The 14,784-nt window shown below is 34.0% G+C and overlaps 1 protein-coding gene across 3 annotated transcripts; it reads left to right on the forward strand.

Annotated features, from left to right (window-relative positions):
* Positions 1-586: 586 nt before the first annotated feature.
* On the forward strand, positions 587-13,500 carry LOC148304883 (uncharacterized). 3 transcript variants are annotated; one of them, XM_088267547.1, is made up of 7 exons: positions 844-983; positions 4,318-4,653; positions 5,556-5,731; positions 6,715-6,958; positions 7,689-7,838; positions 7,919-9,978; positions 13,379-13,500. In XM_088267547.1, exons 2-6 carry the CDS (start codon positions 4,344-4,346, stop codon positions 9,940-9,942), a joined length of 2,904 nt encoding a protein of 967 aa, XP_088123673.1. In that variant the 5' UTR covers positions 844-983; positions 4,318-4,343; the 3' UTR covers positions 9,943-9,978; positions 13,379-13,500. The 3 variants fall into 3 exon arrangements, with proteins under 3 accessions (XP_088123674.1, XP_088123672.1, XP_088123673.1); XM_088267548.1 differs by lacking the exon at positions 13,379-13,500 and having other exon boundaries at positions 587-983; positions 4,318-4,571; positions 7,919-11,446; XM_088267546.1 differs by lacking the exon at positions 13,379-13,500 and having other exon boundaries at positions 711-983; positions 7,919-11,446.
* Positions 13,501-14,784: the final 1,284 nt, after the last annotated feature.

The raw sequence follows: 14,784 nt of genomic DNA on the forward strand, positions 1-14,784 counted from the left end.
AGTTAGCATGTTAAGCTACCGCGCTGGAGGTCCTGGTTTCGATTCCCGGGGGAGGGGGGTGAAAATAAATATTGGTGATTTTACAATCTAATATTTATGTAATGTTACACTGGACTGGTCCCTGATGCGCAGGAGTGATCATCTTACCTTCATATAAGTAACGATCAAGATCAACAGTACTATGCTCGCGAGTGTTTTTGACTAGAATTTTCACTCATGAATTACATGAAATTAAAGTAACTTTAAACATAAAGAGTAAATCCACTCACGGGTAGGCATAGGCTATGAAACTAAAAAGGTTGAAGCCGGAGTAGGGTCATGATAAGTGGTGTTGCATAAGCCGTAGCTAGATTTCAGAGTCACTAGGACGTTTGGTAATTAAAAAAAAAACAGAACTATGCAGTGCCCTATGCACCATTGGGAGCGGATAAGGGTAAGAATTTTTTTTATTACTTTTATTCAATTTCAACTTTATTTTATATGTGGGTAGGTACGTAATTCGTAATCTGAAGTCTATTTTGTTTATGATATTCTATTTTTTATTGTTGGCAGCCGTGTACTCTACTTCTATTTTCTATGCGTTTGCGCAATCGTCTATGGATTATTGCAGAAATGACTTGGTTTAACGTGTCTGGGGTGTTTTGAGTTTTTTTTACAATTTTTTGTCAATATAAGTTCATTTACCGTCTAATTTTGTAAATTCAAAGTAAGGTGTGCATCGATTTCCTCGCTCTAATTTATTCTTTTTTTAAATTAGACGAGCGATATGAGATATAAAGTGCGATCACGACAATGACTTATGAGTGGATGATCTCATTGTCAGTTTTATTTGTTGCTGGTATAGGCGACTGTACAATTTGCAGCCTGCCTTGAATAATTATTTGCGTTTCTTGACGTATATGTCATTTAAACTAAGGTGCATATATTATTATGATGAAGCAATTTTTGAGAGTAAAACAGTTGGCTGACCAGACCTTTTCTAGGTAAGTTTTTTAATCTTAAATGTCAGATAAGGACATTTATATCGCTTTATAAAATTCCCGATTAAGGTATTTGATAAATTATTCATGTATCGTGTAATTGCACTGCTGGTTTAATGTAAATTTGAATAAATATATTTAAATCTGATAAGAATATTGTATTTCATAATTAGTCATTTATTTGTTTACATTAGATTATAAAATTTCCCAAATTCATTTTATTTATAAAAGTTATTTTATCAAGCATTTGTTTATATATGTAAATAATTAATATAATTATGGCCGATATAATATTTATGCCAATGCATATAGTCTATATTGGTGGTTTACTTATCTTAAGGTGTATTTTAAAAATATAAATATACAAACAGGATATCGGTTACCACAAATATGACATCAATATTTAAAAATAAAATAAAAATGTTTCTTCCCTGTAGATTAGATCTTAATTGTTATGATTACTATGGTAGTCGAATTGATGTTTTTATTTGAGAAATAACAGTGAAACTATACCTAAAAGACAGGTACTACTAATGCAAAACTCAAAAAATTATATTGTTGAATACGGTGTATAGTTGTGTAAAAAAAAAACTTGTGTGATTTGTTAAATTTTTTATCATATATCGCTCACTCCTTTCAACAACGTCATAAATAAAAAATCGTAAATTTTCAGTTGTGCATGTTTTCGGAATGCTCAGAAAATGTACTATATCCCAGCTAAAGCGGCATATTTTTAACTTAATATTTACCCGCCACAGGGCAGAAAATGTTGTTTTTGCATTTTGAAGAAAAGGTATTGTTTAATTATTTTTTTAAATATGTTAAATATTTTTCAAATGGAGAAAAAACCTTCAGGTTTTACCTAAAAAGATCTGTTGCACATTAAAAAGTTCAATAAGTGGCTTGATATTTATTTTTAATACATTGTGTTATATTTTAAAACTTTAAAAACGTTCTCCTGAAAAATCAAGTGTTTTGATTTATGACGTTCTTGAAAGGAGTGAGCGATATGTGCACATAAGTGTCTCATATATAAACAAAATGTCCACAAAGTGTCTATGACGCCCCTTTTAGGTCTTTTAAATTAAAAAATCTTGCAATTGATATCTCCAAAATTATCCACTTTTTCGCATGCTAAATTGTATTATAAACAATATGTCATTTAGCTAATTCACAGGAAACAAATTTTTCAAATCTTAGCAAATGTAAAAAAAAATATGTACGGATCCATCTTATAAATATATTTTTGTTTTTAAATGCTCCTTATTATATATAAGTACTCTTAAATGATTATTTTCAATGTTTTAACAACTTCATTTCTTAGTACTATCTTTATTTTAGTAACTTCCATGTGTGTATAATTAAAGAAGAGATGATTGCACACACGAAAACTGGATTCTAGAATGACGTCATTGTTTTAATTGCTAACTTGTTTTACTATGTACAGTATGTTAAAAAAATAAGAGTAAATTAATTTAATATACTTAAATACTTGAAAAATTAAATATAATCATAAGAATAATAATGAAATATAAATTGGGGCACAGGTCAAAACCAAAGATAAAGTGAAAGAGAGGAAATGTACTAAATATGTCGAAATATAGGAGATGCAAGTGTTATCTCTTGACCGTGGATAGTGAGAGCTTACTGTATTCTGTTAACCAACATGAAGTGACCTCCCAGCGTGAGATTTGATTGGCTCAGTAATGGGCATGATCAATCAAATTAAAAAAAAATATGTACATCTTTTCAGCAGAAACAGCATTTTATAAAATAAAACATCAACTATATAGTTTTTACCGCTTTTACTTTATTTGAACATTGACCGGGTTTTGTCATTTCTGACATCATAATACTAACCAGTCTAACGTTGAATGTTTTATTATATAAGCCATCTTCAATTTGTGTATTAAATGAAGTTACTCATACATATTTAGTGAAATCTCACCAATTGTGCCTAGCCTATGACTAAACAAACCACTTAATTTAATTGTGATTGTTAAAATACTTACACTTGGACTCAATAGTGCACAGGCCGCCACGTTGAACAAAGCAGTGTTATTGAAATGAATTTGAGTCCAGTTGTGGTCCTATGGACTTAACCTAAGATCCGTGGTTCTATTCCCAACTTTGCCAAACTTGATTCCTATCTTCTAAAACAGAGATGCTTCAAATCTATTTTCTGTGGAAAGACAGACATTTCAGCCGTCTTTGCTGGTGCTATCATCAGGGTAATGTGTTAAAGTAACAAACACTGGCGTGCACAGAATTTTTAATCAGGGTATGCAGTAGGGTTGGGTAAGGATAAGGCATAGTAGGCACTGGTCATGTTTCTATATGGAACGCGAGTAATACAGGGTAGACACTGCTTTTCTGCCGATATAGAATGCACGCCTCTGGTAACATATCACCCCTGCAATGGCAAGTGATACAGTGATCCAACAAATACATAAGAATTTCGACTCAAAATTGGTTATGAATTAGTGTGGTTAAGGCTTTATAATATTAACCAAGTATTCTTATACTGGTATAAAGGTGGTTTTTACCAAGCTAATGTTTTAAAATATATATATATATATATCTGAAGTATAGATTTTGTAATAATTATCAATCAAAATATTTTGAGTATGTCCAATTTATTTTAACACATTGTTGGCGGGAGATTTTTTCATAAACCCCGACCCTGATCAGTATGCTAATGAGCATCGTATACTAATCACAAGTAACCGCAAACCCAAATCTCACGCTGTAGTAAAAGCAAATAGAACGCTTACAAGCGTCTCCCGCTCTCGACCAACAGTATGTATGATGGTTTTAACCGTTTCCCGCAAACAATATGTTAATAAATGCTGATTTCACTCCATTTTATCACTCTCATCTATATGAAGAAATTGAAGAATATGGAAATTTGGGTATTTACAAGGCCATTGATTTAAACAAACTTCTATTGGCAGGTTCAAGTGAAATCAACAAAGTTTTTCATCTATGTTGATGAATTTAAACACTTTGGAAGGAAAAGGTCAAACCCATTTGGTCGAGTGATGCTTAAGGATGGGAAGAGTATTTTTACCCTTAGCCAGCCTCATTTCAAAGTCAGAAAAGAAGGAATTACATATTTAATTTTTTTATGTGAATATTATGTACCAATCTTTTTATTAAGGTCTTTACTATATGTACATAATTATCAAATCCCGTCGCCAGCAGTTCGCAGGCGTAAAAAACACACGTTGGAAATGTGTTAATAAAATATTGAATTAGCAATTCTTTACTGGAAGCTATGAATGGATTCAAAGTGGCATATATTAAGTGAATATTCATCCTTTTTGTTTATGGGCAGGTCCGGCAAGTCAGAGGCGCTCAGCGATGAGCTGCAGCTGGCGGAGCGCAAGGTGGAGAACCTGCGCGGGGCCGTGCAGAGCATGTGCAAGCGGCTGGGGGCGCCCGGCGCGGGGGGCGCGGCGCCTCCGGGGGACGCGGCCGCGCGCGAGAAGCGCCTCAGGAAGCTGCCCGAGTACCAGTTGGGACTCGCCATGCAGGAGGCCTGCGGCACGGACGACAACAAGCTACTCAAGCACATCATGCAGGAGTGCGGTGAGACTTACTAACATTCAAAGTTCGCTGCTTCTTGTCAGAACTATTCAGTGTGACTTGCAACACCGGTGCCAAATTGGAGGTGTGCTAAAAAGACTTATATTTTTTCATTAATTGATTCAGCAGTCACTTTGTGGGAAAATCTATCCATTTTTAATTTAAGTTTTACCTAGTAAATACCACTATTTGTTAAAATTTATTGTGACACGTGTTTCAATGCATTCCGCATCATTTTCATACACCGTAACAGTGTTATAAAATGATGCTGAATGTATCGAAACACGTGTCTCAATAGATTTAAAGAAATAGTGGTATTTACTAAATAAAACTTAAATTAAAAATAGATTTATATTTTGCTGTCCATTATAATAAAACGGCTTTGTGTGGAATTATAGCTCGTATCTGTACAATATACATACTATGTAATGTATGTATAAGGTAGCATCGATTTGAAAATCCAGACATTACGATTTATGCTGTAAAGAAAGAACCTATGAATCATTGACACTATCACACACCCCTAAGCTTTGTAACTACTTATACTTACAGTATTACCATCTATCCTTGGGACCTTGTTCATCATATCATCCCTTCCTTCGTTTCATTTCCTTCCCCAACCTTTTCCCTAATCCTACTCCCTTTTTTCCTCATATTTATTAATTTTAAAATTACATAAATAAATAATATTGTAATTATTTGATCGTTTACGCTCATTATAATTTGTGTTTTTTGTTGTTGCAAAAACCTTACCCCTACAAGAAGTTTAATAAATAAATATAGGAACAGTTATTTTTAAATAATACTTGCTGTTTTCTATTTTTCACTATCGATTTCTTCTAAATACCTTCAAAATCTCAGACTTGCATTCTTTTAGCATAGTGCACTGCATCGGAATGGTTCAATGTTCAACAGATCTATTTAATTGCTTTTATAATTTATATTGGTTCCTTATAGATATGAATTCAAAACAACTTTTATTTTTAGGCAAGGTCGAGGTGAAACTTGCGAATGAAATAGCGGACCACGAAGCCAGGGTGGAGAAGCTTGTCGGCTCTGAACTAAATATCCTGACGGAACAAGACTTACCCAATATCCTTAAGGCGAAGAAGCAACTTACAAGACTGATGAATGAAAGAGAAATTGCACTTAACCGTCTTCATGTAAGAACTTTAAATCTCTACTTTTGTCATAACTTGGGAAAGTATTTGGTAGATTTTCAGTCAAATATTCACAACCAATTACATCAAATTATTTACATTCTGTAAAATATGCAATCTAACTCTACTATTGTTAACAGCAAAGACAACTTTTTTATTCTCACACCAATTCAAGCAGTCAATTTAAAATAGCGTTGTTAAGTAGTACTCTTTACAATATAATTTCACAATTCTATTTGTTCAAATTTGTATGAAACACTCTTATTGCTCTAAAAAGCTTGCCCTTGTAGTTTTAAGATAGACTAGTATTCACTTCCTTAAAGGATTCTAAGATACTAAATTGCGGGGATATCTTTTAATTTCACTCATCAGTATCTTATTCATACTTGCCTTGCTATCCACATATCACCATTTCAATGGTAATATCTGTTCAGTTATGCCTTTTCCTATACATTATTTTTGGTGGAATAAATTATCAATAAAGAAGGTACATTGTTTTATTCATAAGAACAATTTTAAAAAATGTTACTTAACAAAAATAAATGGCATAATGATCATATGTATTCATTTCTCCGACATGATCAAAGTCTCTTCTTCCATTTAGCGAGGCGTTACATTTGTTAAATTGCATAATTCCCCTCAAATCCTGTACGTGGTTAATAAAAGTGCCTTTGAACTGGTGCTATATAAATTATCATAATTTAAAAAAATTTCCATCTCTTTTTCGTTTTGCGTGCATACCAATTCATCAGTCAGTTCGTTTTAAATATATTTTTTTTTAATGTAAAAAAAGCTCCAGCAATACCAATAAACAAACTTTTTTATATTTTGCTAGAGGTATTTTTATTGAATAATAAACTTCATAATTATTTTTGAACTGTAATTAGAAAAAAATCACCGTTTATTTCGCGTACCCAGATACTTGGCATAAAATTGTCAAAAAACGCATTTTAAATATTAAAAATAATCAGCTGTACCTGTTTCAGAGCTTACAAAGGCAAAGCGATTTGAATCCTGTTAAAATATCTCAAGCCCGAGACGAAGTAGAAGAGACTGAACAGAAAACAGATCAGTCGCGAGACTCCCTCGCTGCCGAAATGTTCTCCCTCATAGTCAAGGAGGCCGATGTGGCTAACTTTGTCCTCCAATATGTTCAACTACAAACTGTCTACCACAAGAGCGTTCTAGACACTCTCACTGACGTCGTGCAGCAACTGCAGAATCAAATAGGTAATTTGCAATTGAGTTACTTAACATACCAGGCAAATTAACAAATTCACTGCCCATCAAATAGGTAATTTGCAATTGTGTTACTTAACATACCAGGCAAATTAACAAATTCACTGCCTATCAAATAGGTAATTTGCAATTGTGTTACTTAACATACCAGGCAAATTAACAAATTCACTGCCCATCAAATAGGTAATTTGCAATTGTGTTACTTAACATACCAGGCAAATTAACAAATTCACTGCCCATCAAATTTGATGTAACGAAAAATATACCTGTCGTGCCGGAATACAATAAAATCAATATAAACACCAATATGTACAATGTCTGTTTGTGTTTCTATCAACTTTGTTTGCATATCTAGCACAAACCTCAATAAACATGAAAACTGGACTACAGTGTAAAAAATCAAAGTAATATTGAAAAATAATTATATATTTTCATATTGTTTATGTTACATATCAGATATTTTTGATCATTCACTTTGATTATTTATTTATATGGTATTTCACAAAGGTAATACATATGATTTAATTTATAATGCATTCCTATTATTGGAATTAATTGTATAAGTTCAAAAAAATGAAATATATTGGCAATGTTTTTGCTTGTTTTCATGACACCAAAAAATGGAAATCAGACGAGAGATGCAGTCTTAGCGAGTTCCTTCCTTAATTTATGTGTCAACTCACGTTATGTTTTATTGATAGCATCAACAATTGATTTGCAGGTGACAGTGCGCAGAAAAGAGTGTTCGGATCGCCTCTTGAGGAACATCTCCGTGTGACCGGTCGTACTATCGCCTTTCCTATAGAACTCTGCGTGTGCGCTCTACACGAGTTGGGACTGTCTGAGGAAGGACTTTTCAGGATGACTGGCAGTAAGTACATTACCAAGTTTCCTATCATTTTCCCCCTGTAAAAGGGAATTTTTAGTACTCAATTATCATTTTGTTTCCAGGTTCGTCCCGTTTGAAAAGAATGAAGTTATCCCTGGACTCTGGAATATTCCAGTTGCCACTGTCTCCGGAGTACCGGGATGTGCATGTATTGGCCGGAGTTTTAAAGTCATATTTAAGAGAACTGCCGGAACCGCTACTCACTCACCAGCTCTACGACTCGTTCCTCGCAGCCATTACCACTAATATCACCGAAGAAGGTCGTGTCAGCCACCTACGGGAAGTGGTAAACAAACTTCCCGCACCCAACTATAATAATCTACGCTATCTTATCAAGTTCTTCTCGTTACTCTCTCAACAGCAAGCCGTCAACAAGATGACCCCGTCTAATATATCCATAGTCGTCGCACCTAATATTCTTTGGAGCGAAGGCGATGATAACATGAGCAAAGCTAGTACCGTTAATTGTGTAGTAGAGTTGTTAGTGAAATACGCCGACTTGTTCTTCAAGGAAGATGTTAATTTTTATCTACTTCTTACCAAAGAAGATCTGCTGCCGGATCTTTGCGATTACGGATTCACTTCGGATTTTGGTCAAGGGATATGCAATCAAGCTTTCAATCCTGTCAGTGATCATCCTAACGGGGAACATGGCATGAGCAAATCCATGCACGAATACTCGTCGCACACTAATAACCAACTGTCGCACGTGGCCCCCAAGAGTGCTATTCACCTAGTCCAGAGTAAACAAACTCATTCGCGTAGTAATAGTCACGACACCAGCCTCATTCTTGTCGACAACGAAATGAAGAGAACGCAATCCAACAGCTCGCTGTCGGATCATTCCAGTCCTCCGCAGGGCAGTCCTAAGCCCATCACGCGGAGGAAGAATAAGCCTATTGCGCCAGTGCCTCCTAATTTTACACCCCCTGATAAAAGCAACCAAACCTCCTCTAGAATTAATAATTCCGCCAGTGCTAAAGCTGATTCGTTGCAAACCAAAGACACGAAAGTCAATTATAATAATAAGAGCGAACCCGATAAACCGGAGAAGCCTCCTCGTCCCGCTCCGGTCACAGAACCGAACAAAGTGGTTTCCGGAGTGCAAACAATGAATCGATCTACCTATAAAAGTAAGTTAGGTAACAGAATCGCTCAAAAGTTGACAAGCAGCAGGGAAAACATAGCAGAGGCCATAAAAGAACGAAGAAAGAGTTTCGAATTTGAAAATGAGAATATCGGTAAAGATGTAAAACCTCCGGAAGACAATCCTACGAGCTGCGTAGAAACAATAATTGCGCATCACGGCACCGTCGGCAAACTAATCGTTTCGGAAAGTTTTCAGACTTCTTCTATTTCGAAAAATCCTGTGAGCGTTCGGAGTGGCTTCGTTCCTTCTAAACAAATTTTACAATCGGTACCCGATTTACCATTCGCAAAACCTATGCCCGTTCCTGCACCCAGGACGACTATTCCAGTGCCTTCTATGAAACAGGACGCTTCTACAGAAATGGACAGTTTATGCGAAGTCCACCTCCGGCCGAAACCAATAGTGGATGCAGTATCCACGGCCACGGGAGGCAAGCCGGCCGTTCCGGAGAGACCGGCGACCTTGCGCCCACAATCTTTCAGAAATTCCATTCAGAAAAATCAGTCTCTAGAAATGCTAGCGGTAGTAGACGTTCCACTCAACGGGAACGAGGGGGCGGGGACGTTGTTAGAACGGACGCACATGTACAGCGTGGACAAGCAGCATCCCAAGATAATCCAGGTGGGCAGCAATCAGGAGAGCCCCACGGGGCGCATGTCCGACTCGGGCATTCCCAGCCCGGAGGACGAGAACAAGACTAACATCCAGCGTACCCACAGCACGGGCTCCAGTAACCAGCACGCCAACAAGCCGGAATTGCACAAATCGGAACAGAAGAGTCTGGCCAGTCAGATGCGCAAGCTGTCGCAGTCTGAAGGGAATATACTGGACGTTCCGCCTTCCCCGCGACCCTACCACAAGCTGGCGCGCCCCCAGGAGCCCGCTCCTCCCCCTCCGACCAAGCACAAACCCGACAGCGACAGCACAGACTTGTAACAGTGGCTGCACTTCTAGAAACTCCTACACCAACGGGTAATCCAATTTGTGCGTTACTTACGACGCGTGTATTTGACACTTGATCAATGGTCGATCAAACAATTATCGTTATAAAACTTTTACTGTTTCTTCCGTGAACGAAAACAGGGAGAATATTGGAATATACTATAACAGACAATGCCACTATTCTTTTTAGTATTCATAAGAAAACTTTATTTCCACACCTTTAGCATTAATGTCCATAAACAGTTAAAGGTGTTTTCACACTTAAAGGGTCTTAATATAACACAGTTTAAGCAAAATTGTGTATCAATAATCTGCATCAAAATATGTAAATTATATAAAATACCTCAACACTGAATTTTTTCATATCTTTACATTCATAAATTATTTAAAAAAAAAAAAGCTTTAGATGGAATTTATCCATTGTGTAAGTAGATTATAGCACAATAAGTAAAATACAAAATATGATTTTGTGGATTCTTCTTGTTAAAGGTGTTGATTTAAAGTAACGTGTGGTTTTGTTATAACCTATTACTGTTATTCATTACCAAATTATATGTGTGTTGGACTAATATTACGGTTGTGCAGTGCAGCTGACCCCGTGCAAATTGTCTGTTGATTGATTGTGATTATTTTGTTTCTATATGTTAATAAATAATTATATAAGTTATTTTTACTGTTAAGAATTTTCCAGTTTTGAGATTGTGATCGCAGTTAGGTATAGTTGCCCTTTCGACACTACGCATACACGCCACACAGTCATCCCTCAGTACTTTCGGGGGTTATATTTTAGTTTGCAAATCTCGAGACTTTAGAGAGCTCCTGGTTCAATGGAAATGCTTAAATTATTAAAATATTAGAACAGAAAATAGCATTACTAAACACAACCTTACTTTTATCACATATTTTGTAAGTTTTTTCAAAATATGTGATAAAAGTAAGGTTGTATTGTAACTTTTATCAAAATTTTATGGTGCTAGGGCACAGTCAAAAAAGATTGTCAATCTTTTTTGTGATTAACATCTTGAATTGAAGTGTGTAACTGTAAAACGTCACTTCATCAGTTTTGTGGATGTTTGCAGAAATAATCTGTTCCGCTATCGGTTGGTGTTTCTATTTTTGTTTTAAAACACCGGCACAATAATCAATTTTGAATAGATGTAATTTGACAGCTGCTTTACTGCCACACTTATCCCCTTGATAAAATATAGATAACTCCAATTTGTAAAATGAGTTCCATTTTCAGATGAAGAAAGCCAATTTAACAAAGAAGCAAAGCCCAATCGAGAGCGCTAAAATAAATGTGTGACAGTTGTGAAGAGATCCCCTATTTCTCTTTCTGTCTATTCTACCACATTAACATATATGCCAATTTTCACTACCGGTTGGTAAGAGGCAACCATCTTCAAATCAAATTTCCACTGTTTCTGCCATAGCACTCTAGTAGGTACCCATATACTAGAGCTCATTAAATTTGACCACCGCCATAGACAAAATAAAAGAACACCAGAGATAAAGATTGCCCTTTAGTCAAAATTCATAATTCTTACACCCTGTACACAATACATACAAGCAACTGTAAATGTTGTTATGTGAACCCCTGTAAAGATAGGCCTAATAGTTGTAAATTTACAATATCTAGACGCGCAACAGTTGCTTGGTCTTATTAATAAACCATTAACTTGGGATCATTTCAATTTCACCCATAAATGCTGAGGTACTACTGTACATGAAATATTCTCTGTACATATATTTAATAGTGACAATTATCAACGTGCCTACAAAAAAACTTATGGGTGCACATCCTATTAGTTGTGCCTAGTGGAAATTTATGTGATTTTATTTATGGGCGCACATCAATAACGACAATACATTTGCTAAAATACTAACATTTGTCTATTATTATTACGTACTTAATAGAAAAAAATAGACGTGATAAGTGCATATTTGCATATTGGTATATACAAACCTTTGGGTAAAATTTAATAACTGTTAATAATGATTTGATTATTTTTATGTGAATAGTAATTTTAATAATGTACTAATTTTATTCTCAATATCCAAATTTATTGTTTATTTCTTTCAATGAAACTAATTAAAATATTTCTAACTGCAACATAGAAAAAAATTTCGCCATGGTATATTTAATGGAATTTGAAGACATTGCGTGTTGATAATTATTAAGACAACCCGAGGGCTGTACAGTTGTAAAGGTAATCATTGGAGTTTCCTATATAGTTTCTTATACGAAATAATACTTACTAACAATAATACTGTTGTGATAAAAATTAATAACGCCTTAGATATCATATACTTCGCAAGAGCTCACACGCAATAGATTAAATCAAAATGATGTGTGGATAATGAAAAAAATTAAACACAAAAATTGCTTTTTAAATAAAAGTATATATTAATTTACCGTCAATTATATTCCTCCACATATCCATGTATCCTCCACATCATAAAGATTAGCATGTTTGACTACCGTAGCATCATTGAGCGTGGATAAGGGTCAAAAGAATATTTTTAGAAATAAATTTGAAATACAAAGACCGTGAAACTAGCGTTGAAAACAATTTTATTTCAATATAGTGTAAAACTTCATGTACTCAGTTCCTTTATTTTTATTTCACTATTAAATGCTGGGAATGATTAATGATAATTTACTAAAAATAATAATGGCACATGTTGATTGCGACTGTTGTAATATTATATTATACGGTATGTTGTGTTTCAGTGACTCTTGTGACTGTAACATAGAGACACAAACTGACTCTTGTCAATTAGTGTCAGCGTTCTTACTAGTGACATCAAAACCAACATTCTGCACTGTTAGAAAAAATATTTGAAATGTGATCTAGTATTGCCTAGCGAGCAAGTTGCAAATCATTATAAGTATAAATTAATGCCTCAATGTTTGTCGAGTGATCGTTTTTAAGGACTGCAGACGATGTAAAAATATAACGTTACGCATTCTTTATTACGTTAAAGCTAATAAAAAAATCACAAATAAATCTAATACAATAGTTTTTTTAAGCTTGATAGTTCTTCAAACTGGGAGTAGTGAAAGAGATATGTTTGAAAAACAGAAAATGACATTTTTCCAATGTAAGGGGTGCATTTTAAGGAAATGCATTTTAAGGGCTGCTAAAAGGTATGCAGGTCAACAAATGTTAGGAACAGCTTATTTAGTATAGTACATATTATTACTTCTGACTAAAAACCTGTTAACATGTCATGTGTCATGACACTTTTACAATTGAATATTTTTGTGATGTTTTGTAAATATATTAGCAAATTTTCATATATTAACATGTAGACTGCCATAAAAAAAATAGGAGTACCTACTTATAGTAGTACTCATGATGTCACCCAAATAAAAGTAATTATTATTTTGGATATTTTATGGAGCGCTGTTTTGGTATATTTTCAGAATCATCAGCTGTCTGAAAATCTCACGGTGTTTACTCCAAGCAGTCAGCGTGTTAAATGACGACAGTATTAATATTTCACATTAATTTTGTTTCACAATTTACCTTTGATTTTTAAAAAAATGTTACTCAGTTTGAGTGTGAAATCAAATGCTAAAAACTGCAGTGATTCCTATTTTTCAAAATTATTTAAGCTTGAATCTATCGTTTTGAAGGAAACTGACCATTATTGAGTGCTAATGAAGGGATTTATAGTTTGTTTTGTTGATCGTTTGCACAAAATATGTAACTTTTGACTTGTATAACTGAATGTTCAGTTCTTTCTTAAATAAATAACACAATGTTTAATTATTTTAATATCTATAAAAAATTGTTTTTAAGTATCTATTTGCAATGATAAAAATATGTACTTGATGCAGAATTATATAAATAAGAGGAACTAATCAAATTTCAAAGTCAGGATCTTCTGTCACAGGTAATAGTGAAGATTGAATCAATAACATAAAAATAGTTAAACATGTTAATTGAATGTTTTGTTAGCTATCATCTTGAGAGATTTGTTTCATGTTATTATCATTGAAATTGTATTTTAAATTTGCCTAGGTTTTTTTTTTACTAAAGCACTATTGCTGTGCAATGGTCTCCATATAAATGGGGTGACTATTCATAAATCTTGGAATGAAGAAACAAGATTGTTATTTTAACCAAACTTTGTAATTACATTTAGAAACTATCGAAAAATATTATTCAATTGTAAATAAATACCCTGACTTCCATATTATTCTTCATCTGTGTTGAGATATCAAAATAACTGTTAGAAGTTTGTAAAGGCCTTATTTAAAAACAAATCATCTACATGTGTGTAGTTTAAAAATGTATACATTTGTATAATGCATGCGGTATATTGCGCTACATAGATATTTATTATTGTTATAAAAAAAAGAGATTAAAATTACCCGTAAGGGCGTTTTGGGCGTGTTGTTATTATGTACATATCTTTAAAAATTATCATATAAATATTAGTAAGAATAAAGATCTCGATAAAATCCACTCTTCCAGTTTGCAGACATATTTGTAGGATATCATTATATCTTGAAGATTGTTAGAGCTTGTCAGAAAAATTACTCTTAGTAATTGTCGCATTTTCTGTTACTATTTAAATAGCTGTTGAGCGGTGCCTTATATATTTTACCTTCAAGATGTAACCTTACCTGGCGTGCATATCTCGTGGATATAAAACAGTCCTGAAGGACGCGTGATCTTATGTGAATGGAAAAAAAACTTTATAAATACAATTAAATCATATTTGCATGTTGCTTTTTTCATATACATACATAATATAAATGTATTATCCAAAGTTTAGCTGTAATTATTTTAGCTTATTTTGATTATTAAGAGCTTTTGAATT

Source organism: Brachycentrus maculatus, unplaced genomic scaffold (genome assembly GCF_059751285.1).
Source record: "Brachycentrus maculatus isolate JH-2025_06_01 unplaced genomic scaffold, ASM5975128v1 h1tg000299l, whole genome shotgun sequence".
NCBI lineage: Eukaryota > Metazoa > Arthropoda > Insecta > Trichoptera > Brachycentridae > Brachycentrus > Brachycentrus maculatus.